This window comes from Exophiala xenobiotica, assembly GCF_000835505.1.
Source record: "Exophiala xenobiotica strain CBS 118157 unplaced genomic scaffold supercont1.2, whole genome shotgun sequence".
Taxonomy (NCBI): Eukaryota; Fungi; Ascomycota; class Eurotiomycetes; order Chaetothyriales; family Herpotrichiellaceae; genus Exophiala; species Exophiala xenobiotica.
Genome location: NW_013562493.1, coordinates 2,013,904 through 2,036,995, shown reverse-complemented (window position 1 = coordinate 2,036,995; position 23,092 = coordinate 2,013,904). Strand labels below are relative to the sequence as shown.

The 23,092-nt window shown below is 51.5% G+C and overlaps 9 protein-coding genes across 9 annotated transcripts; 5 read left to right on the top strand and 4 right to left on the bottom strand.

Moving 5' to 3' along the window:
• The first annotated feature begins 109 nt into the window (after positions 1 to 109).
• On the top strand, positions 110 to 1,653 carry PV05_02954 (uncharacterized protein). Its single transcript, XM_013463563.1, has one exon. The coding sequence runs from the start codon at positions 179 to 181 to the stop codon at positions 1,445 to 1,447; it is 1,269 nt and encodes a 422-aa protein (XP_013319017.1). The 5' UTR covers positions 110 to 178; the 3' UTR covers positions 1,448 to 1,653.
• Positions 1,654 to 1,861: 208 nt separating this feature from the next.
• On the bottom strand, positions 1,862 to 6,769 carry PV05_02953 (uncharacterized protein; the record flags this gene model as incomplete). The annotated part of the gene is made up of 6 exons (XM_013463562.1): positions 1,862 to 4,265; positions 4,313 to 5,004; positions 5,063 to 5,244; positions 5,339 to 6,323; positions 6,370 to 6,498; positions 6,544 to 6,769. 6 exons carry the CDS (start codon positions 6,767 to 6,769, stop codon positions 1,971 to 1,973), a joined length of 4,509 nt encoding a protein of 1,502 aa, XP_013319016.1. The 3' UTR covers positions 1,862 to 1,970.
• A 386-nt stretch (positions 6,770 to 7,155) lies between these two features.
• Positions 7,156 to 8,677, bottom strand: PV05_02952 (uncharacterized protein; the record flags this gene model as incomplete). The annotated part of the gene is made up of 4 exons (XM_013463561.1): positions 7,156 to 7,428; positions 7,479 to 8,462; positions 8,523 to 8,552; positions 8,606 to 8,677. 4 exons carry the CDS (start codon positions 8,675 to 8,677, stop codon positions 7,156 to 7,158), a joined length of 1,359 nt encoding a protein of 452 aa, XP_013319015.1.
• Positions 8,678 to 9,828: 1,151 nt separating this feature from the next.
• On the bottom strand, positions 9,829 to 11,157 carry PV05_02951 (uncharacterized protein; the record flags this gene model as incomplete). Its single annotated transcript, XM_013463560.1, has 1 exon — positions 9,829 to 11,157. One exon carries the CDS (start codon positions 11,155 to 11,157, stop codon positions 9,829 to 9,831), a length of 1,329 nt encoding a protein of 442 aa, XP_013319014.1.
• A 783-nt stretch (positions 11,158 to 11,940) lies between these two features.
• PV05_02950 (uncharacterized protein) lies at positions 11,941 to 12,945 on the top strand (the record flags this gene model as incomplete). The annotated part of the gene is made up of 2 exons (XM_013463559.1): positions 11,941 to 12,444; positions 12,493 to 12,945. 2 exons carry the CDS (start codon positions 11,941 to 11,943, stop codon positions 12,943 to 12,945), a joined length of 957 nt encoding a protein of 318 aa, XP_013319013.1.
• Positions 12,946 to 13,564: 619 nt separating this feature from the next.
• Positions 13,565 to 14,465, top strand: PV05_02949 (uncharacterized protein). The gene is made up of 3 exons (XM_013463558.1): positions 13,565 to 13,876; positions 13,948 to 14,029; positions 14,089 to 14,465. Exons 1-3 carry the CDS (start codon positions 13,590 to 13,592, stop codon positions 14,098 to 14,100), a joined length of 381 nt encoding a protein of 126 aa, XP_013319012.1. The 5' UTR covers positions 13,565 to 13,589; the 3' UTR covers positions 14,101 to 14,465.
• A 36-nt stretch (positions 14,466 to 14,501) lies between these two features.
• On the top strand, positions 14,502 to 16,653 carry PV05_02948 (uncharacterized protein). Its single transcript, XM_013463557.1, has 3 exons — positions 14,502 to 15,020; positions 15,081 to 16,088; positions 16,134 to 16,653. The coding sequence occupies exons 1-3, from the start codon at positions 14,629 to 14,631 to the stop codon at positions 16,315 to 16,317; spliced, it is 1,584 nt and encodes a 527-aa protein (XP_013319011.1). The 5' UTR covers positions 14,502 to 14,628; the 3' UTR covers positions 16,318 to 16,653.
• Positions 16,654 to 16,663: 10 nt separating this feature from the next.
• PV05_02947 (uncharacterized protein) lies at positions 16,664 to 19,615 on the top strand. The gene has a single exon (XM_013463556.1). The coding sequence runs from the start codon at positions 16,841 to 16,843 to the stop codon at positions 18,899 to 18,901; it is 2,061 nt and encodes a 686-aa protein (XP_013319010.1). The 5' UTR covers positions 16,664 to 16,840; the 3' UTR covers positions 18,902 to 19,615.
• Positions 19,616 to 20,137: 522 nt separating this feature from the next.
• PV05_02946 (uncharacterized protein) lies at positions 20,138 to 22,928 on the bottom strand. The gene has a single exon (XM_013463555.1). It carries the CDS (start codon positions 22,825 to 22,827, stop codon positions 20,398 to 20,400), a length of 2,430 nt encoding a protein of 809 aa, XP_013319009.1. The 5' UTR covers positions 22,828 to 22,928; the 3' UTR covers positions 20,138 to 20,397.
• Between the last annotated feature and the right edge of the window lie 164 nt (positions 22,929 to 23,092).

Here is a 23,092-nt window from a genome sequence, read left to right as displayed (position 1 = left end):
CTGAAATGCGAGCGATTGATTGGTTGATCTCGGTGGGAGCCGACAGCCTTGCGATGACTCGCAGCTTTCACGTCTACTTATTGTGCAGTTTGCTCAATCACGGCATTTCCTCAGGATTTTGACAAGATCTGGGTGTCAAGGAGACGTCGAGACGTTGTCGGGCTCTCCTCGACTCACCATGGACCGCGATGGCCAGTACCATATAAACAGCGGTGTTCTCTCCCCGACCCAAATTCCCAACCTCCAGCAAAAGCTGGATGATCTTCTCCCCTACTCATTGCCCGTCACGAGGAGGATAGAGTACCATCTCGGCCATCCCATCTCCCCAACGGCCAGAATCTTCGTCGCTGCTGCTGCGGTCCCTGCCGACGGCGACGATGACGGCGACGTCCAGATCAATGGCGACCACGTTCATAGCAACCAACCACTTCCCCTTCCCGGTACCAGCAGCCACCCTCCTGACGAGCGCTGGCTAGAATCCTGGCTGCTCAGCAACACCTCTTCCTCTTCCGCAGCATCTCGCCCCTGGCTCGCCGCACACATCGACCTAATCAACTACGGCCAGACCCAAGTCTGGCTGTTCGCGAGCTGGGAGGTTCCCTCGCTCTTCCGCAATGACAGTGACACCGTCACCGGTGGTGGGGGGCTTTACAAGTCTCTCATGCACGAGCTCTTCAATTATATACACACCGTCCTTGTGCCCACGATGCCCCTGGAGCCGAGTGACGAATGGCTCGACCTCAAACGCACGGGGAAAACCCTGACGACGCCGTACTCGCGGAGCAAAATCCTCTTCGGCACGGTGGGCGAGAAGCTGTGGGAACTTTTCCCACCCCAGGCTCGAGCGAGGACCGATCCGGGCTATCTGAAGTACGTCTTCTCGCCCGCGAAGGAGAACGAGAACGTAGATGAAGCCAAAGCCGAAGCCTCACTCGCCAAAGCCAGACTCGCCGCTACTGCCGCCGACAACGACAACGACAACACATCATTGCTCCTCCTCCCAGCCGAGTACAAATTCGGCGAGATGCGCTCGTCCGACCTGCAAATCGTGCTCGACAGATCCACCATCCCACGCACCCTATCCACACTGCGCCAGTACGTCAGCGTCGCCATCTTCTCACGCGACGACGATACCGATCCCCGCCCTGTGGCCTGGGGCTTCCTGGGCAAGGACGCCAGTTTATCGAGCCTGCACACGGAACCGGCCCATCGGGGCAAAGGCCTAGCAGTCTGTTTGGCTCGCGAGCTTCTCCAGCGGCAAACCCGAGCGTTCCAGGAAGACAAGAGAGGAATGGGCTGGGCGCACGCAGATGTCTCGCAGGACAATATCCCCAGTCGGCGCGTCATGGAGAAACTCGGCGGCAGGCCCATGTGGATGGTTATGTGGACGGAGGTGGATCTGGAGAAGGTTTGTCGATCGAGTGATGAGGAGGATGAGGTAAAGTGATGTGAAGTGGCGTTGATGAGTATGGCTGGGCCGCGATGATGGGCAGCGCTGTCGATGGTTAAGCACTGTTTGAAGGTTGACTGGATATGGGATATAGACTGCGCACACGTACAAACTACCACCTGATCCACGATGAGCGAACAAAGATCAAGCGCTGCTCTTTTCCAGAATACAGATGCATCTTGACGGGGAAGAGCTCAATGATAGAAGAGTCGTCCGACGGTCTTTGCCTTCGAAAACTGGACGAAAACTGGACTTATTATCTTCCAGGACTATCTTGTCAAATACTGCCATTTGCTCGATGATGTGTCTCGTGGAGTCAGAAACGAGAGGTCACACATATGCAATACGTGGGAGCAATGTTCAAGAAGATTCCGTTTGTTCTGCATTACATAGACAACGACGTGGTTGCGTCTAGCCAGCACAGATGCCTCCATGTTCGCCTCTTGACCCATCCATTCATCTAGCTAGAATCACCGTTTCTTTCTTTCATCTTAGCCGTGACACCTGCCACCGGTACAATCTATACAATTTCAACATATTCATGCAATTCATCATAAAGCCATTGGTCAATTCCCTCCCATTTCTTCTTCTGATCCTCCTCGTAGAGTCTTTCCTCTCTTTCGTGTTCAGTCTCATTTTCGGGTATGCTCGGTGCAACCTCCCTCCGAGTCTGTGTGTCGTCTTCAAACGCCTCAAGTCCCGGAGTGCGAATAGTCGATTCTGGAGGGGTACCTACGCTGGAAGGCGTGAGGCCGCTGTCCAAGGGGTCAAGTTGATCAGTTGGGCTATTGTTTTCGAGTGATTCCGTCAAAACGTCATCACAGTCAACTGATGGATCAGTCTTCTCTTCCTCCAAATCGATCTTCGCCTCATCTTGCAGCACTTCCTTGAGCGGACTGCTGCTATCTCCCATGGTGAAGAGACCTTTGCCTGATCTTAGAACGTCCGCAAATGCAACATGCTCAAGTGGTGGTTCGAATCCGCCAAGATCGAACTCGGACATCAGAAAATCGGCGGCTACATCGTCACCAACAGAGACTCCAATCTCTTTCAGCTCCGGAAGAGCCGTATCAAGCTTCTCTCCACAAGGATTCATGTCAAGGGTGGCCTCGTCGGCAGCAAGCACATCTACACCGTCACTCGAGAAGTTGAAGAAGTCTTCGTCCAGGTTACAGCTTGCCGTGGAGGATCTACTCTCTTTCAGGACCTCAGCTGCGGATCCATTGTCGGGCTGCAGCTCAATTTCAGATCCCGACTCGAGGTCTTGGGACGTGGCCTCCAGATCCGCCCCTGAGCAAGTGCCATATTGGGTTCTGTTCGACACCTTCGCCTTCTTGGCAACAGGTCCTTCTGTCGATTTTTGGCTGGCCCGTTTGATGTCGGTACGACTTTTTGATATCGAATTGTGTATTTTTTCGAGTTGTTTTGCCTCGGTTTCACCAGCTCCAGCCTTCCCTTTCATGTTTGTCAGACTAGTAATCTTCATCTGTGTTTTGTCTTCTTGCTTGATTTTCGGTTCTGTTTTCGGACGACGTTTGGGCCTAGTCACCCCTTCTCTGCAGCACTTATGCTTGCAATCTTTCTTGCGCTCGTTGCAATCATGCTGACATGTCCAGCGTCCATTGGGTAGTCGGGTGGGTTCTCTATAGGCGGAGACGTCGTCGTCGTCATCATGTTCATGCTTCGTGTCATGTGCGGGTTTCGAGTATCGTCTGGGAGGCTGAACTCGACTTTTGTGGTCTTCGTCATTTAATATCTCGTCAATATCCTCCACAACCTCAATCCCGGAATCATGCACTTCCATGGCAAGGAGATCTTGATCATCAATGCCACCATCGTCGAAGTCGTCACCATGAGCGCCAGAGAATTGATCCCTCGAATCTTCAGACGGCCTGCCGTCATTGGTACCGGCCGAGTGTTGCTGCCGTGGGTAGATGGAAGCAGGTATGTCCTTGAGTCGTAGCTCAGCATATTTGCTTGTTCCTGCAACTTCATCGCACATCACATAACAATTTATGTAGCTGGTAGGCTTGATCAACTCCACAGACAGGAATACCTCTCCACCTTTCTGCAAATTCTTTGCACTGAATCTTCGAAAATCAATCAAACCTCCGTCAGACGTCTCGGCCAAGAAACAGACATAAACCTGTTTTTTCTTGTACTGGTAGGGCACGGTTTCATTCAGGAATCCGATCTCCACGAGAAACCGTATGGTGGCACCCTTGCCACGCTTGAGTTCTCTACCTGTTTCCTTGATGGAAACTCGTAAATTCGGGAAGGCTTCAAGTTTTTTCAGTAGTTCGCGGCCAAACGGAGGGTTTCTCCCAAGCACCAACTCGATGCGAGAAGGTTCCGTGTTCATGAGGGTGTCAATGCTATTGACGGAAGCAGAAGCAAGCTTTCGGACGGAGACCTCTCCGAGGCCCTCAATTTGTCTCAGCTGACTTGCAGTGTTGTCCCAAACATGCGCCGCGAGGCTACGACCAAGCTCAAGAGCATTCCTTGTGGACACGGCGTCCTTCAGGTGTATCTGGCAGTCGATGATGCATCGGATGAAACGGTTTGCATGCATGAAGACGGTGCTTTTGTCTAGTCGATAGGATTGGTGGTGCTTTTTGTAGTTGGTACCGTCAGGAATGGTTACGTTGCCCAACTCGGCCTGAATCAGGAGTGAGACCTTATGTGCCTGTACGGCAACATCGACCTTGATCGGGAATTTGATCTCGGGCGCCTTGTTGATCTCCTTGTAGAATGACTTCTCTCCAGCCATCATTCGCACCTCACGGAATTCTTTAGCCTCAGCCAAAATTGACAACTCAAAAAGCCGTCAGCTTGATAACACTGAAAGAGGCATATACGTACAATCTCTGACAACTTGGCCTTGGGAGGTAAACCAATGAAAGATTTCATGGTCTCAAAACTGACATAGTATCGCGCCATAGCTTCCCCAAATCCGTTGCAACTCAATCGAGTTCCTTCGTCGACGAGGCTGGCTTGACTCAATAGTGCAATGTCCTTTTGGCATAATCGCTCTAACAAGTCGTCATCGGCGCAAGTTTCGACATCTTCTCTGAAACGGTAGTGAGAAGGATTCTGCTTCATGCGAACATGTAGAAATGTACTGGCAAGCCACTGCTTCGCCGAGGCCAGGTCATACACGGTTCCAAGGCCAATTTCAGCATTCAGGTGCTCTATCAGATTTCGGTGGAGGCAGCTTTCGAGAAGTTCCTCTCCCGATACCATCTTCTGATAGCGTGAAACCTTTTCTTTTCGCGTGAGGATGACCGCAGAAGCCGACGTTTCAAACTGGGGTCGGCCTGCTCTTCCAAGCATTTGCATGACTTCCAGATCTGCGTATTCTTGTAGGCCATTCTCGGTCCACGCATTTGTTCCCTTGAGTATCACCAGATAGCAGGGCAGATTGACGCCGACCGCGAGGGTTGAAGTGCTACAAATAACGTTGATCTGTCCGTGCAGGAAGGCTTGCTCAACATTTCGGCGATCAGCTTGGTCCAACCCTCCATGATGAAAGGCTACTCCAGCGACACATGTGACTGTAGAGTGTCAATACATATTCGCTCTGGAAGGTCGCAGTGGCTGGTTGCTACGTACCTTTGAGATCATTGCAGGTTAAAGACAGAGGCCTTACTGGGCCTTTCCAGAGACGTTCTGAAGGGTGGGAGCTTGACCACATATCGGCCAGCATCTTAGCAGTTGCTGTTGTGGCCTTCCGGGTGGAGCAAAAGATCATCACGGGCTTCCCATGCCCATGTCTTGAAATGATAACAGGTAATCTGCATTGCGTTAGCGTTTATACCCATACATGTAGGGAACGGCAGCCAGCAGCGGCCATTTCGGAATGATGCCGGTTGTGCTGTAGCTACTTACTGTTGCGTGAGCATCGATTCGAATGCGAAGTCGTTGCCTTTTGCCTCAAAGCCATAGACATATTTCTTGAGTTCCACGGGTCGAAAGCTCTCACCAAACACCTCTCTGAGAGCAGGCATATGGAGTGAAGCCGAACTTCTCCCAAGCCATGTTGCAATGTCTTGTGAGTTTGGTACTGTGGCAGATAGGGCGATGAATCTGATGTTGGCAGCGACAGACTTCATTCGCGACACAACGGCTTCCAGTGTAGCACCGCGGCATTCTTTAAGGATATGTACCTCATCAACGAGGAAGAGCTTTACTAGCTGAATCAGTTTAACATGATCTTTCCATTTCCGGGTCACGCTGTCCCATTTCTCCGGAGTGGTGATGATGATGTTGGCGCTTTGCACGTTGCGTAAATGGCTGACGTCGGTGTCACCTGTAAGTTCGGCACACTGCAGATTCAGAGGGCCAAATTTCTTCTGCCAATCACGGTATCTTTCGGCACAGAGGGATTTTGTTGGAGCTTGGTAGACCACTTTGAAATCGTTGCCCCGTAGCTCCGCCACCAGCCTGCAAATGGCGAGCTCCATAATCACAGTCTTGCCGCTGCCCGTGGGAGCGGACACCACCAGATTGTCATCGGTCTTGAAAGCACTTACGAAACACTTGGACTGTACTGCGTTGAACACCTCAAATCGGAAGATAGAACGTAGCTGGTCAGGTAGAGCCGTAGCGGGGACCAGTTGTACTCCTTGTATGTTGGGAAGGGCATTGTCGCGGTATGTTTTTAGCTTGGGCTGAGTGACAGAGACGGTCTGCTGGGTTGAGGAAATGACAATCTCGTGCCTTGAGTAGGGTTGCTGAAGCAAGAGATCCATGCCTTTCGGCTGAATGGGCTTGCCGTGTTGACGATTCTGAACGACGTATGTGGTCGGACTCGTCATTGAAGGGAGAGGTGAGGAACTGGAGGGTCGAGTTGCGGAAGCATATTGCCACTCGTCTGGGCTGTTATTAGACACATCTCATGTCAACACTGGAGGACATACCTGAGCGAGACGTGTCTGTAGCGGTGCTCATCATTGGGGTGCAGGGTGGCAGTGGTAGACGTGTTCTTACGGACGCCTGTCGATGATGACTAGCTCGGCCGTGTGCGGTCTCTTCAAGCAGTCGTCTGTCTGTAAAGAGTAAGCATTCGCTGGATACAAGAGATAATCTCTCACCAAAATCATCGAGGCCGTCATCAGCAGCCGCAAGCCGTCGAGAGCTCAAGCCGGGTTCATTCTTGCGTACATCTGGAACATGCTGGGAGAAGTACCTTTCGGCAGCCTGGTAGGAGGGTCTTGACCGTATTGAGGACGCTCGTACCCGTGGTCTTGTTGGGGAATCATGGTTGGGGGCACCAGAGGAATTTGAGGTGAAGTCTGCAAGGTGTCTGCGGTGGTCCATAACTTGCTTGATTATTCTGGCCTTGAATGCTGTGCAATGTAGGAAGGACGAGCAGTGGCCAATGCACAACAAGGGTGTAGAAGCAGGAAAGGGAAGATTTCGAACGGAACTGGAAGAGAGATGTCGATAGGCAATGTGCAGGTCACTTCTTTCAAGGCAGGGGCGGACAATGCAGCAAGAGCACGTGACCATACCCCATATCCCTTTTGCTCATAGCGCTGGCTCAGGTACCTTGAACACGCCTGGAAGTCCTTGAGATCCGCTCTGGGTGGTATAAATTTGGGTATTAATACAGCTCTTTCAAGCGCTGCCCGGCCTTAGTGTAAGGTATCCTAGGTTTATCTTCTGTCCCAATCATTAATTCATTGTACCAAGTAGACATCCTTTCAATCGTCATGCTTCGCAAAATAACCACCCGACTCGTTCTTTCGCTTTTTACGGTTAGGTGACCCCGGCCTTGAAGTTGCCAGAGCTGTCTCTTCCTGGCTCAAAGGCGTCTTGGGTATCTGTATGGATACGTCGTTCAAGTCTGCTACAGCGTCCAAGGCCGATTTCTCATCGCTGTATATCTTGATCCTCGGAGGCTCTTGCTGGATTCGAGATTCCTCAATGTTGTATATGAAGGTCGAGCCCAGGACGATAGAGGCTCCCAAAAGAAACTGAAATCATGTCAGTGAACAGGCCACGTCTGGGGAATCATGCCATATACATGAGTACTCATGGAAGAATCAAAGAACACAAAACTCATCAGGCTGCTGAGGACCATACTGATGCTCAAGGCGAAGTTCTTGGCAATATTGTCCGCATAGAAAATTGCGAAAGCTGCGACGATGGCGCCAATCGTCTGGACAAGGATCGAGGCGACGACAACTGAGTTGTAGCCCGCAAAGAACCCGTGTTTGGCCACTGTTTCGCCATCGAGGAAGATGATCCCAATGAAAAAGGCCGGGAATAGCGAGTATATTGACAGCTGGACGTTGCGAATCCAGATTGAGGTGGCTTTCGGTGACCCCTTCATAACTTTCTCGAAGTAGACACCGGCCAGGCCGGAAGTAATACACACGCCAAAGACCGCAAAGAGCCCTGCCGAAGCGTCCATGCCTGGCGTGCTCAGGGCGAGTTCATCCTCCTCAATGCCCTCGTAGGTGGCTGACCTTTTGTTGAGGTGGGAACCATGTGCTGCAATTCTAAAATGTTCCCGCAATGGATTTGCGGACCTCGGAACGTAGACCCGAGCATGATGGTTCGAGACGAGGGATGCTGATGACTCTTGAGGCCACGAAACTATCCCCACACCAATCATCAGCAGTATGAGAGATACCCATTGTCTGGCGGAGATTGGCTTCCGCAGGATCATGACGCTGAAGACCGCGGTAACGAAGATTTTGAACTGATATGTGACATGAAACGTTGCCGCATCCAGGTTCGAGATCCCAACGTATTGTAGACTGTTTGCCAACGTGTATAGAGTTGCGGGGATCGCCAGCTTCCAAGAATCACCCCCAAAGATGGCATTACCAAGTGCTCTTAAAAGGTGGGTTGCTGTGGTTGACTGTGGAAGGGATAGGGAGATCTCGTAGAGGGATATCGTCAGGCAGAAGACGAGCTTCAGCAATTCGACAAGGAAGACGGCTGTCGAGGGAAGGTAACGATGCCCGTCTGGCGTTGGCATGACCCGAGAATAATGAAGAAGCTAACCCGCGTTCTGTCAGTCTATGGGCTTTTGCAAAGTCATGTTGCCATGTCCGCATACCAGAATGAAAGCAGAAAACTGTATAGTCAACTGCCACACCATGTCAGCGCTCTTCATCAACGAAACTGCGCTGAATGTCCTACAGTGCCCAAACAAAGACTCCGTAATGATGCTCCCATAAACCGGGGCGGGCTGCCCATGCGTTCTACGCCCATATTGCTTTAAGGATAATGCGTCCGCGAAATCGTTGCGGTTTTGACAGTGTATCGTCGTTCTTGTCAAGGACGTGTGACCTGCACCAGGCAGAGCAATCGGTCGCTTTCGTAGAGGGAGAACAGTGGTCGAAGGAGTGGACAGTCCTTTGTGCGAGAAGGGGTCGCGGGTCGTCCTTCGAACAGGCTGGACTGAAAAGGAGACAGGACGATGGAAGCGTGAATCCAAGGTCACCCGACACCGCAACAACGAACAATAAAGTGCATGACCTGAAGTGCAGAAGAAATATTGGAAAGGATTGGCGAACGAGTGGCAGTGTGTGCCTGGCGCGTCTATTGGGTGTTTTCCACATGCGAGTTCCGCCCTCGCGGTGTCATGGGCTCTGCTGGAGACTCGCTAACTGGGTTTGCCAAATGCGTTCTGCGTCATGATTCCCCTGTCAAGCAACGCCTATTCTGCTTGTCTGCCCAAGTCACCATGGCCACACATTGTGTTACGTCAAAAAACCTGGCGAAATTGCCTACTCTTCTACATTTCTTGACGCAAACCCTCAATGGGTGTCCACTGTCGGCTGCGCCACCTTAGAACTCGACGGAAGTCCTTCCCATCATTGGATGCGGTGGCGCAGGAGTCGTGGCTCTGTGCGGTAAAACTGCCGTCAAGTTACCAAAATCTTCCATGAGTGGTTGCTACGACGAGGACGACGAAGTAATCCAATGGGAAAAGGAAGTCTACCGACGTTTAGTGAATTGTGATCGCGTCGTTCCATATCTTGAGCTTTCTGGTCCTGGAATCGACAAGGTCTGGATGGAATATCCGCAACTAACGTAAGGTACCTTGACGAACCTCAAGCATCAACGTCTGTCCAACTTTCCTGGTTCCGCGAGATGCCCAAACTCTCGCTACCATACATGATCGTCGGGTTATAGTCGCTGATATTCGAGCTCGGAATTTCCTTCTGGCAAAGGATATGTCTGTCAAGTTCTCAGACTTCACCGAGTCATCGCTCTTGGAGCTCGACTGTGACATGCAAAACCGACGGCTCTCTTCAAGGGACAACCACAGGACCAGCCACTGCAGCTTGGCCACGAAGAGTATATCCTCCCAGCACACAGCAGATTTCCGTTAGAGAACATCCGGCTGGCTTGTGCTGTCATACCCGCACTTGGGACCATTCAGGAAATTCCAGGTCTTCTCGCTTGATCGACATCATATTCCGATCTTCAACATAGTCTTTCAACGGCAAAGACTCGAACTGGCTCCTGTTGCCTATGTACACCCCCCTGTACTGGATCAGCCTCGCATACTCCATTGTCCGTCTAACGAACTCGGCATGATCCCCTGTCTGGAGGTATTCGACGAGCATCAACACGTCAAAGGCTGCCTGACTAGTCGATGCTACCGTGTGTGGTCTGAATCCAGCGAGTGCATCGCCTACAAGGACCACCTTGCCGTTCATGAAGGAGTTCTGCGGTGTGATGACATCCGTAATGCACTGGACGAACGGTTGGCGTGTCTTCTCGACCATTTCAGACATTTGAGGCGGCAGGCGATCTCGGCCTCTTTTCTTGACCATTTCCCAAGCCTCATCTCTCATCTGGCCTGGCGGTATGGTGATTCTCCGTCGTCTTCCATCTTTGTCCGTCATGACTTCTTCTAGCTCGTTCTCGTCTTCAGGGAAATTCGTGTACCAAACAAAGTTCAATAGTCGCTTACCCTTCTTCATGTTTCCGTTTGTCCCGGGGATGGTGTACGTCAGGTTTTGAATACCTGGTGCGTGGAAGAACGTGAATCTTTCTACAAAAGCAGCCTTGGCCTCTTCAGAGGCTTCATCTTCAGGGACGGTGCCTCGAATGACACAATAGCCGGCGTACTTCCGCTGAATATCGGGGAAGAGAATCTTTCGGATAGTCGAACTCGGCCCATCAGCGCCGACTAGCATATCGCCTACCACGCTATCGCTTCCACCGTCGCCCTTGTCGTAGTATACTCTTACCTTGTCTCCTTCCTCCCGAAAATCTCTCACCGTGCAGCCGTACCGGTAGTCGATGTTTCCATCGCCTGGTTGTGGACCAGGGGTATCGCAGTACCCGCTTTCCTGGTGATCGTAGTTGGCCCGAAGCATGTAATAACAAAGATCCCAGCTTGTCATTGTCTGCTTCATCACCTCCTCATGTACCACCGTCCCTGACTTGTCCAGATACATTCTCTTCTCCGATGCCACGGCGACTGGACGTTTGCAGCGGTCGTAGCGCTCGAAGAAGGCTAAGGTATCTCCACCCGCAACGATGCCGGCACCCTGGTTCTCGAGCAGATTCGTCGGGTTGCGCTCGAGAATGGTAGTGTCGTAGCCATGTTGTTTCAAGGCGACGCCGGTGAAGAGGCCACCCAGCGAGCCACCAATAATGATTATGTGCTTGGGTCTCGGGCGCGACGAGGGAGAAGGCGGGACCGCGCCATTTACCTGAGAGTCAGCGGTCATCTTCACAAGGGCACAGCAGCATAGAGGAAAGGGAAGAGACAGAAGCAGAACGGTGACCAAGCCGGCCAAATACCATCAGTAAGCGAGTCGAGACATTCTGTGAGGGGGTCTTGCATGACATCAAGGACGATCGATCCATTACTCCGATTATCAGGCCGCTTGAGAAGCTGGAAAGTCGTGCCTGATCTGAAACTCTCGCGAGGAGAGGGGAGGACGAGCCACTCGCACCTTCTCCCAGAGTCTCGTCTTGTACGTTGCCATGATAAGAAGAAGGCACGTCTTTAACGATCCAGATCCATCGGCGCTAGCTCTTTGTAGCCTACAACAACCGCGCAGGTCCTCATCGTGCCCAAGTCCACAAAGGTTCCGTAGCAGAACACCACATCTGTCAATGGATGATGGTCGGCTCTGAGGGCGGAGTACAAATGGTTTCCTTGCTGCCTGGCCTGAGATCACCACCGAGGACCTGAGAATGGAGTCTACCATAGTAGACATGAAGAAGCCATGGTCGTCCTGACGAAACTCGGAAAGTTGTTGGATACCAGCCTTTGGTGAGTGCACACAGTATGCAAAGCTGGAATACCTTGGTACCCTTTAATATCCAAGTATCTCTTCATTCCCTATGTTACTGTTCTTCACTTTATCCCCCTCACACGACTTGAGCACACTGCTCGTCCATCAAAGCCACTTCACAATCTCGAACACATAAGCACCATCTTCGAATCATACGGCTACTTTTTTGCTGCGTCTTTAGAGGTCGATATGTGGTCTTCATTCATAGAAATGGTGGACCGATACTATCTCAAAAGACGTCGATGTGTAAAGGAAATCGGCAGGGGTCAGTGTGGCACCGTCTACACTGAAGCTGCAATCCACGAAGTGTTCAAGGTCAACAACCCGGGAAAATTGGATCAGCTGTGGAACGACTGCTGTATGCACAAGCAAGTTGAAGAAGCTTTTCAGCAGACGACCTTCGAGCTTCGGGAAAATATCAACCTACCTCGTATTTTAGCATGGCATACTCCATCAAGTGGCTCAACATTACCCGCCTGGCGCGAGACGTTCCCAGAGGCTGCTCAACCGGAGTACGGTCTCGTGTCAAGTCGCATCGACCCAATCCCTGACAAGATGGTGTACACCCTTGTGGTCAGACTCGGTCTCTATGACAAGATCCCCGGTGGTTTGAGTAATATGAGGACCCAGTACTGTTTGCTCCGTCTGTATCTGGGCCGCAGAGGCGAAAGACATGCGACACGCTCCATCTCCCTCCGGAACTTCGATCTCCTGGTAAACGAAATGGAGACTATGGAATTCGACACCATGAAGTTTGCCCAGACCATCGCCAAAGCCCTGGCACTACTGCACTGGCAGGCTAACGTGGACGGGAACGATGTCGAATTTGTCTTGGGAAGAACTCCTCGATTCGCTATGGCACCGACGGCTGCAGACTTGCGTGCGACGGACACAAATAGTGCCGGGGTTCTGTTCGGACCTTCGCTCGGGCAAGATGGTGTCGCCGTGTGGCTGCTCGATTTTGATCAGTGCCAGACATTCCCTCACGATGAGGCTGGATTGCAACAATTAGTGCGCAGTTTCTTCTTCAACGACCCATACTATCCGAGACCGCACGCAGAGGATCCAAAAGACGTTGCGCTCTGGGAGACTCTCAAGAATAGTTACCTTCAGACCAGTGCTGCTCTTACTCAGTGTCAAATGCCCGAGCCGTTCATCGAGGCAGTCGAGGTGGAGGGAGCCAAGCGCAAAGCAGGTGGATCGATATTCCAGTGACAGCGTTTCGAAGTCGGCTTGCTAGAGGTTTGGATGCTTTGTGAATGAGATATGGTGTCCAAAGATCCCGCCAAAGGTTTCCATAGCTAAATAGGCCTAGCACCTACTACAAGTAAGTGAATGGCGGCTTCTAGGCCCAGTGAGCCCTATAAGCCCTATTAGCTTTATCAGCCATAGCCTGAATCAGCCTTATCAAGGGCCGTTGACGCTTCACTATCTAGCTCGCTACCTCAATTACTCGAGAACGAAGAACCTAATTGCAATTTACGGTTTGATCCTAGAGGGTGAGCGAAGGCCGCTGTAACCTAAGCTTTAGCTAAGCTTCCCTAAGCGCGCCCTGGGCACTCCCTGAGCAAAAGCCGGGGCCTAATCTGGCCCCTATCTGGCCCCTTCCGATCGGCTGTGGTCGTGTGTAAAGCTGCGGTAATACGCTGCTTACCGATGGCATTGGTTCTTCCATGATAACTGTTCAGCCTCGTGTGCGATATACTGTCTAGTCACGTGCTTCCCTGGCACGACTCGGTCGTAACATTGGTGGACTCGGCATTCATGATATCTCTGCCCCGAACCGGCCGTAGCGACGTTGGGTCTTCTGTTTCTTCCTTATTTCGACATCGTCCCGTCTCTTTGTCGGCCGCCCAATTATGGAGGAATTCACTTCCTATATTTACGCTGCAGATTATTGCCGCAAGAAAGAACATGGAGTTCTTGAGGAAACAACGAAGGCTAGAACAGAAGTCTCTTCACACATCCGCGCCTTATACGACGCCGGGGTGCCCATCTACAGTAGAGAATTGATTCGGGACGTATTCAATCAGCTTCAGAGCGGTCATCAGAAAATATTGGTCAAAGGACTCGACGGAAACATTGTCGATTTCGACATAGAAACAGGACAAATTTCTGATTCAGTTGATGAGTTCAACTTCGTTATGTGCGTTGAATGAATATTCTTGACTAAAAAAACAGTGCCTTTATATAATAGATCGCTAACCACCATCACAGCGGAGCCCCTTTTATTATGTTTGTTTCTCCGCAACTGGGACCGAAGCCAGTACACCGAGGACGAACTTACCAAGTCACTTACGTAAAATCTCCCTCTTAAATTTCCGCTGATGAGTTAAGGAAGAGCTCATAAATTCATAGCTCGGACCCTGACTCCCCTCGCCTAACCAAAATGATTCAAAAATTTTACAAAAGATTGATTTTCCAGGGGATCTGGACGCGTTCAATCACAATGCCATCTATGTCAGACGAAAGTCGTAAGGAGCTGTAAGTACTAACTCCTAAGTTGGTGTTGGTTTTCTTGAGTTGCTGGGGGAGGGTGGTGGAAAGCCTCCTCAATTCTACTGCATCTGCGCTCAAGAAGACTCCGGGAGCGTTCAGGGATCGCTCAGGAAGCAGCAGGTGAGCCGAGGGCGAGTAAAGCGGCGAGCGGCTAATTGGAGGGAGGACAGGTTAGGACTACCTACCTAGCACCTAAGCTATGTAGTATTGTCGTGCGAAAAACATGTCGCCCATCCTCCCTTCTTGATTAGCCGCTCGCCCCTTTGCTCACTCTCGGTTCACCTTCTGCTTCCAGACCACTCCCTGGAGCGCTTCCTCGGCAGAACTTCATGTATGCTTACTCCTTGATTCGAGCGGATTACATACCGTCCACCAGACCAAGCCGCATCACGGAACATCATGCTGACGATTGCTCTGCTATGTACCGTTGCCACTGCTTTCGTGCTTTACCTTCTCATATCGTCGGTGTCTACAAGGCGTCGCCATGCTGCAGCCGCAAGTCAGCTCGGCTGTAGACCAGCACCCACAGAATACAACCCGGATCCACTGGGGCTTGTGAACTTGATCAAGACTCTACGGGCAAACAACAAGAGTCAAGTACTCGAGTACATCCGAGGCGTGTTCGACGATGTGTCGCTACGCATGAACAAGACAGTCTATTCTTATGACACGTACATTCTGGGCGACAGGGTTTTCTTTACGTGCGACCCAAGGAATATCCAGGCCCTTCTGGCTACTCAGTTCAAGGATTTTGAGCTGGGAAAAGTCCGCATAAGCGCATTTGCTCCGTTGTGAGTTGGCTTGAGACCGTCACACTGAAAAGAGGCTGACCCGCTGACCGCTGGAAACAGACTTGGCCACGGCATCTTTTCGGCGGATGGGAAGCAATGGGAGCACTCTCGCGCTCTTCTACGACCCCAATTCTCTCGTGATCAGGTTAAGGACTTGGATCTGGAAGAGAAGCATGTACAAAACTTGCTCAGCGCACTCCCTGTGGAAGCAGACTGTTGGACGAGCACCACCGACATTCAACCTCTGATATCCCGATTCGCCATGGACTCGGCTAGCGAATTCCTCTTTGGAGAGAGCACAAACATTCAACTCTCTGCACTCTCCGAGGAGGCCGCGGCAAAAAATGCTGAAGACCGCGCCTTTGTGGAATCTTTCGAGGCCTGTCAAGACCGCATGGCCAAGGCGCTCTTGCTAAACGAATTCTACTGGGTGATGCTGACGAAGAAGCATAGAGATGACTGTCGATTGTGCCATCAATACATCGACCGATTTGTGCACAAAGCTCTAGGCCGCGACGGAAAGCAAGATCCCGTCGAGAGCAGCAAAAAAGAAAAGTACGTCTTTCTTGAGAACCTTGTCCACGAGACTAGAGATCCTATCGAGATTCGTAATCAACTTCTGTCGATTCTTTTGGCCGGGCGCGATACCACCGCCTCGTTGCTGAGCTTCTTGTTCCTCATGCTGGTCCAACATCCTGAGGTATTTAACAAGCTACGATCAATCATTCTTGAAGATTTTGGAACTTTCAAATCGCCAAAAAATCTCACTTTTGCGAACTTGAAGGCTTGTTCATATTTACAATGGTGTATAAATGAGACCTTGAGGCTTTACCCTAGTGTGCCTCTCAATGGACGGCGGTGCACAAGGGACACCAGCCTGCCTTTCGGGGGTGGCGAAGACGGCCTTTCGCCCGTTTTTATACCGGCTGGAACAGAGATTGCGTATTTGGTGTATGTAATGCAAAGGCACCCTGACTTCTGGGGCCCAGATGCGGATATGTTCACACCGGAGCGGTGGCAGAACCACAAGTATGGCTTCGAGTATCTACCGTTTAACGGTGGGCCAAGGTAGGTGATTCGACTAGATACCCAGTCCGTACTAACATCGACCAGAATCTGTCTCGGACAACAGTTTGCTTTGACAAAGGCCGCATACGTAATTGTTCGCCTCCTACAGCGCTTCGACAAGCTCGATGGATCAAGCGTACCTCCAGGGCCGATCAAATGGGCCGTAACCTTAACTGGCAAGCCCAAGGACGGAGTCAGGCTGCGGCTGCATGTTGCAGCTGAAGACTAGTACGCCTTCGCTGGCGTCAGTTGGATGGTAAAGCATTGCATCCAAGCAGGAGTTGGCAAGTGAGTGTTGCGTGTTCAAGACGGCTTCAAGGTAAGGGCAGGGAGTCTGCCTAGTTCCCCGAAGCCCATCTGAAACAGATGCCTACCTACCTTAATCTAGCCGAGAGGCAGGTATAGCCGATCGTAAGGGGCCAGAATAAGCACTAGCCCCCATTGTACTAACGTAGTATTTGCTCCGGGGGTGCTCAGGGAGCGCTCACTCAATGCTCAGGTTAAAGCGGCCTTCGCTCACCCTCTAGAAGCCAACCGTAAATGGCAACGAGTAACCTGGCACGCTGGGTACCTAGTTTGATGATCCGCGATAATTTGGCAAGGGATATCTCCTATGTTGATCTACCTCATCCTATTATCACTACGATATCGTTCATGCAATCCTTTCTTTCAATCGTGATCATGGCTTGGTAGTGTCTTGACTAAACCAGTGTTCTCAGATAGGACCAAACCGTCTCATCCATCCTGCCAGAATGGCCCGCGACCGGGACGGCCTCCTCTCCGAGAAGCACTATGACAATGACGCACCTGTTGTTCCCTCCGATGCCGACTCCGAGTCAGAAAGCGAAATTGAGGCAACGAGCCTTGACACTGTCCAAGATACGGACAGAAATATCTTAAATGAGACAGAAGAGCATGAACAACTACTACGCAAACCTGGCAGACTGGAGGCTGCCAGGGGAGCCTTGGGGCTGCGAGAAAGCAGAAACAAGCGCCGAAAGGACAAGTCAAGAATATCCAAGAGAGGTGGCAAAGAGGAGTCAGACATGATGTTTGAGATGGAAAGCGGTTTCAAGGACACAAGCTCGCAATCATCTACAGATACCGAGACTGAGGGAACGAGATGGGATAGAAGTGCGCCCGCGAAATCGCATCGAGGCCGTCTCACTCTGATATACCTCGCTATCGTCGCGCTGTTCGTGTCTCTGGTCTTTGGTGCATACAAGGCCTCGCGAAGGCACGTCCTGAGTCCGACTGCCCACCGATTACGTCCACTCTCCAATGGTACACATACCTTCCGTCCGACAACGATACTCATCTCTTTAGACGGGTTTCGCGCCGATTTCCTCAACCGCGGCTTGACACCAGCCCTCAATGCCTTCATCGCTAGCGGCGTGTCGCCGAAATACATGCTTCCATCGTTCCCTTCCGTCACTTTCCCTAATCACTTCACACTCGTGACAGGCCTGTATCCTGAAAGCCATGGCATTGTCAGTAACCAATTCTGGGACCCGGATTACCAAGAGGAGTTTTACTATACAAACATTGGAGTATCGATGCAACCGAAATGGTGGACTGCCGAGCCGCTATGGGTGACTGCCGAGCATCAGGCTGTACGATCCGCCATACACATGTGGCCTGGATCTGAAGCACATATCCCGGACGTCGAGCCGACATATATCGACAAGTACAATGGATCCGAAGCACTTACGCGGAAAGTCGACCGAATACTAGGGTGGCTGGATTTGCCAGGCGATGACGACGTTGAACAAGCGGACGAGAGAAGACCTCAATTCATTGCAGCATACGTTCCAAATGTTGATTCGGATGGTCACAAATACGGACCCAACAGCACCGAGATCAGAGCAACCATCGCCGACGTGGACAGCATGTTCATCGAGCTCGTGGAGGGCTTATATGCACGCAACTTGTCTGAGATCATCAACCTCGTGGTTGTGTCAGATCATGGCATGGCAACAACCTCGAATCATCGTCTCATTCAACTCGATAATCTGATTGACATGTCACTGGTCGACCACATTGACGGATGGCCACTGCGAGGTCTGCGTTTGAAGAACCCAGATCGCGACGTCCCAATTCTCTACGAGCAGCTGTCGAAAGAAGCCTCGAAAGCAGGCAGCTTCGATGTCTACACTCTCGATACGATGCCTGAACGCTATCACTTCTCCAACAACGACAGAATAGCTCCGCTGTGGATCGTCCCAAAGACCGGTTGGGCCGTGGTTGAGAAGTCGGATTTTGACGTAGCCGAAGCACTTGCTACCGGTAAAGAGTACGAGCCGAAGGGTTTACATGGCTACGACCACGAGCATCCCCTGATGCGAGCGATTTTTGTGGCTCGAGGCCCTGCTTTCCCACATGAACCCAACAGTAGACTTGCACCCTTCCAGAATACTGAGGTGTACAACATTGTTTGTGACTCACTAGGGGTTGTGCCTCATCCAAACAACGGAACCTTACGGCTTCCGCTTAAGACACAGGGTCTGCACAGTGACGCCGATGCGCCAGCGCTAGGCACTCCTGCAGATCCGGTTGACGAGGACAAACAAGAAGACGAGTTAAAGCCGGAAGGTCCACAAGATGACACTTCACCTGATGTCAATGATGCGACAGAACCTGAAAAGCCCGGTGAGCCAGAAAATGATGCCGACGACCCCGACGACCCCGACAAGTCAAAGAGTAACTGGTGGAAATTCCTCCACGACGGACTCGAAAAGGCCAAAGAGTGGGCCAAGGAGTTTGTCGAGTCGATCAAAGGGAACAAGAAGGGCGAAGGTGATCCTCCTGTGTGAACTTGGAATGGTGGAAGACATGATCGTTTCGAAAACACCAGCATTCCATACACTCACATCTGCTTGATATCGAGCAACGAGTGACTGTAGGCAGCAACGTCTCGAGACATCGTTGAGCCAGGGATAATGATTCCTTCTTTTGCCCCACAACCACGAAGACTGTCCTCCATGTCGGTCAAAACTCTCGCCAGGGCAGCAGTGCACCTCCTACTTCGCGCCCTGTAGGGCAGAAAAGCACCCGACAGGACGGCACATCGAACCGTTTGCTCAATTGACCCCTTTCTCACATTCCTAGCTTCGGGCTGGTTAGGCGGCTACATGGTCACGTTCGAGGCTTTTTTGTGGTCATTTGACGGCATCGCGTGACAAGAAAGGCACGGGAGCCAGAAGTGATTGATAGGGCTGGTCGTGAGTTTTAAACATGAAGTTGAGGGCGCGGACAGTTCAGCGCGTCCGGAAGAGATCCGCCTCGTAAGGAAGATAAGACATCAGCGATGCAGCGAACATTGCATTAGATCAAGCCGCGCGGAGTTGGAAGCTCACAGTGAGAGGATGTGCAGGATTCAAGGCTTTGATATCCATGCTAGTATGTTTAGATATTGGCGGCGCAGGTCATGGCGTGGACTACGACGTCTTGATGATGCGGCCACCCACTGCGTAACTGTTGAATGTCGAGAAGCAGGCGTCCAAAGGGGCAGCCCGCGTTTCCATCGCTCGCTTCTCTTGCGCTCATTTTACTCCAGTTCACTCTTTTGAGAAGCGTATGATCATTGTCGCAGGAGGATGCACAGAGTACATTTCACAAAAAAGGAAGGGTCACTATGATGGGTGAAGTCCACGTCGAAGTGAGAGGCGAGGATACAAGTACAAAAGAGAAAGCGAGCTGGCACGTGACTAGGAAAAGAAATCATATACCCGAGTATCGATCGATGCTGGCTGATCAAAACAAAAGCGGTCAGCCGAATCGGGCAGGTGAAATTGCCATATAAGGGAATATGGCGGCAGCGTGCGGTAGAACTCTTTGGGTGGTAGGTAGTGGACCCTAGACACAGACACAGACACCGTGTGGGCAAGGCTCCAAGGTTTGGAAAGATCCTGTCCGGTTGCATCTCAACGGAACAGGGTTATTGATGCTGCCCTTAAGGAGAGGAGGGGGAATCGTCACGATTCTCACGGACGGAGGACTTAGGATTCTGAATTCGCCTGGTTATCCTCCGTACTTCGTATCTCTTCTCACTGCCCGGACTGGGTTGAATATCCATTCCTTCAAATTGAGTGCTAGTAGTCTATGGCTATCTCTATACATGGAAAGTACTCCAAACTTGGATTGCTAGACGAAGCGGCTTCGCACGACTTCCTAAACAAAATATTAGTCTTGCGTCGAACGCTTCACCTCCTCTCCCACTGATGCAGGCCTAGTATCGTCCGTCCATCTATGCGGCCCTCGTATATCTCTTCGTTGCCTTTCCGTCTCTTCACTCTAGACACGAATCTTGCTACGAAACCCCAAAATGATCACCCTCCTTCCTCACAGCCTTCTTCCATGCCTTCATCCGTAGCCTCTCCTCCCGTTCCATTCGTACCTTCTTTTTGCGCTCATATACGGCCCTAACAGTTCGCTTGGTCACGTCTTTGCCCTCCTCGAAGTTGGCCCTCGCCAGACTCACGACCTTGTCAATCTGCTCCGGCGTATATATGAAGTTCCACGTACTCATGTAATCGCTTGTATCCGGATCGACACCCGAAACTTTCTTGTTTGGGAGTAGCGGGAAGTATATGACTGCAATTCCCGCCTCTGGTCGCATCAGATGGAACGTGCCGTCGTCAGGACTGTCCCATGCCAACCGTTTGCTGGGCGGAGGTTCCTCCTCAAATGTACGTTCTGATTTCGTGCCAACCCACACATTGCAAGCACCCAGTTCAGTAGACTCTGCGTCAGGCTCTTTACCGGTCGTCGGACTTTCGGGGACATCACTCTTCATGTCGCTCGTGGCTTTCCCCCGGCTGTTTTCCTCCTTCACTTCTGCAAGCTTCGTAGCAGCCTCTTGTGACGAAGCCGCTTGGGCTTCGGCCAGAATTTTCGCGTTTTCTTGTGGTTTCGCCATTAATCTCGGCCAACCAGCGCCTACGGGCCAGCCCTTTATCCCACGCTGTTTGGCGTAGCCGTCGACTACAGATAGCCAATTTTCTTTCTGAATGTCTGCGGAGGCATCGAATGCAATGAGGATGTCCACGTCTCGACCGGGTCGGAGAAGCGGGTAAATGGGGAGGTTATTGCTCATGCCAGCGTCCATGATCTGGAGATGGTCGCTCTTGAAGACGGACTCTGGACATGTCGATGGTAATTGATCTTTCATGCCGTAGACGTAGTTCGGTATGGTGGCCGGTTCGATCGGGTGAATCTTGATGAGATCGTCGTTCTTGTCTTCTATCAGGCCATCGAGTCCGGCGAACTCCAATATTCCGGCCAGCGCAGGTTTGACTTCCTTATAGTAATGAGATAGAGTCGCACAAAAAGCGGAGCCCCATATCCCAAGTAGAAGACTTTGTCTGATTTCTGGCAGCGCGACGCCAGTGTCGATGATCTGGTTCCGGCCCCTGTAGAAGGGTCTACCCAGGCTCCATGTTGGAATGCCGGCTCCAAACTCTTCGCACCAGACTTCCCATGGATGCATTTCAATCCATTGGAACCACGCTTCTTTCCGGGCCTTGTCTTCTACGTTCTGCTTCAGAGCGTAATTGCCCTTGGCTTCTTCCTTTTTCACCTCCTCGACTGGTATCTCATGTCGTACCGCGGTGTAGATGGGCATCGGATATTGGCCGTTTTCGATGTACACGCGCTGATTTGACAGTTTCAGATCGTAGTCGTGGACATCAAGGTCACCATGAGGAACAAGTAGCCGTGCCGCAAGTAGGAGGCTGTAAATATCAACCAATCCGAACGATGCACCTGGATCTCCTTTCAATTTCTCAACGAAACCGCTGAGTATAAACTTGTTCGTTGGCGCACTGGTAAGTAGCTTCAGGGCTGGCGGAGGAAATGCAATGTGTGTTCCCAGCCGGGACTTCAGGTGCTTCAGAATGGTTTTGTGATCTTGTTTCCCAAGTGACGAGTAAAAGAGTGTCTGCAGCCAACAACTTCCGCTGACCCCAGCAGTGTATGTCACGCAGTCAAACAGACCCGCCTCTTGAGCAGACATGTAGCTACTGGTTCCAGCGACCATGGCCCGCAAGCCACCGCCACTCCCACACATTGCAATTGTAGGCACATCATCGGGGTGTATTTCCTTCTCGTCAATCTCCAGATATTTTGCCAATGCCTTTGTGACGTATTCCTTCCTCTTGCGCCGAAAGTTCAGCTCGTCCCAACCCAAGCAACGGCTCACACGTACGGTCGCGTCCCATAGGATCTCAGGGTTGATGGAGGGATCCTGCGCTTCTTTCCATATGTCGTCCGCTAAGGAGCCTGGCTGCATCGACAACTCGGCCTGCAGCTTCTGGATGCTCTCCGGCAGGGTCTTTGCCCATGTTGGAAGGACGAAATCCGTGATCTTATCGCCCAAAGTGCTCCATTGTATCCTCGCTATCCCTTCTCTTACATTGTTGAAGTTCCGAGAGAATAAGGACCACGTGTTTTGGTCGTCGTCTTCAAAGCCCGGGGAATACTGGTCGGGATCACTCGTCTTACCAATGACTTCGGCATCGCCTCGCTTGGTGGCACGTTCGGGGTCTTCGCGGGGAAAGTTGCTCTGCAAGCGCTGGCCATAGGCGACCAGGTCGGCATCTTGCGGGAGATTGGCGCCTGGCGGGCTGTCGAGTCTGGCGACGCCTGTTCTTCGATTTGCGCTATGTGCTCCGGCGTAGGCAGCAGCGGCGAGAGCTGTGTAGCGGAAATGGCAGGGATTGAGGAGCCTTGCAGCGCTCATAGCGATGAGAGCGCTGCGAGAAAGATGGTATTAACAGACGTCAACTTCCATGCTAGAAAGAGAAGAAACAGAAGGTCTGCGCTTCTCTTTTCCAATTCTTGTTTCTTGCGCATTGCAGCCTTTTGTTGAGCATGAAAATGACGTCGCAATATTGGTCGAATCGCAGGTTCCTGACTAGGCCGAAAAGGGACAAAGCGTGGTTTCGGCTCGGTGAGGACGGTTGCTTTATCCGCTGTGACTATTCCTACAAGTTACTTACTCCTTC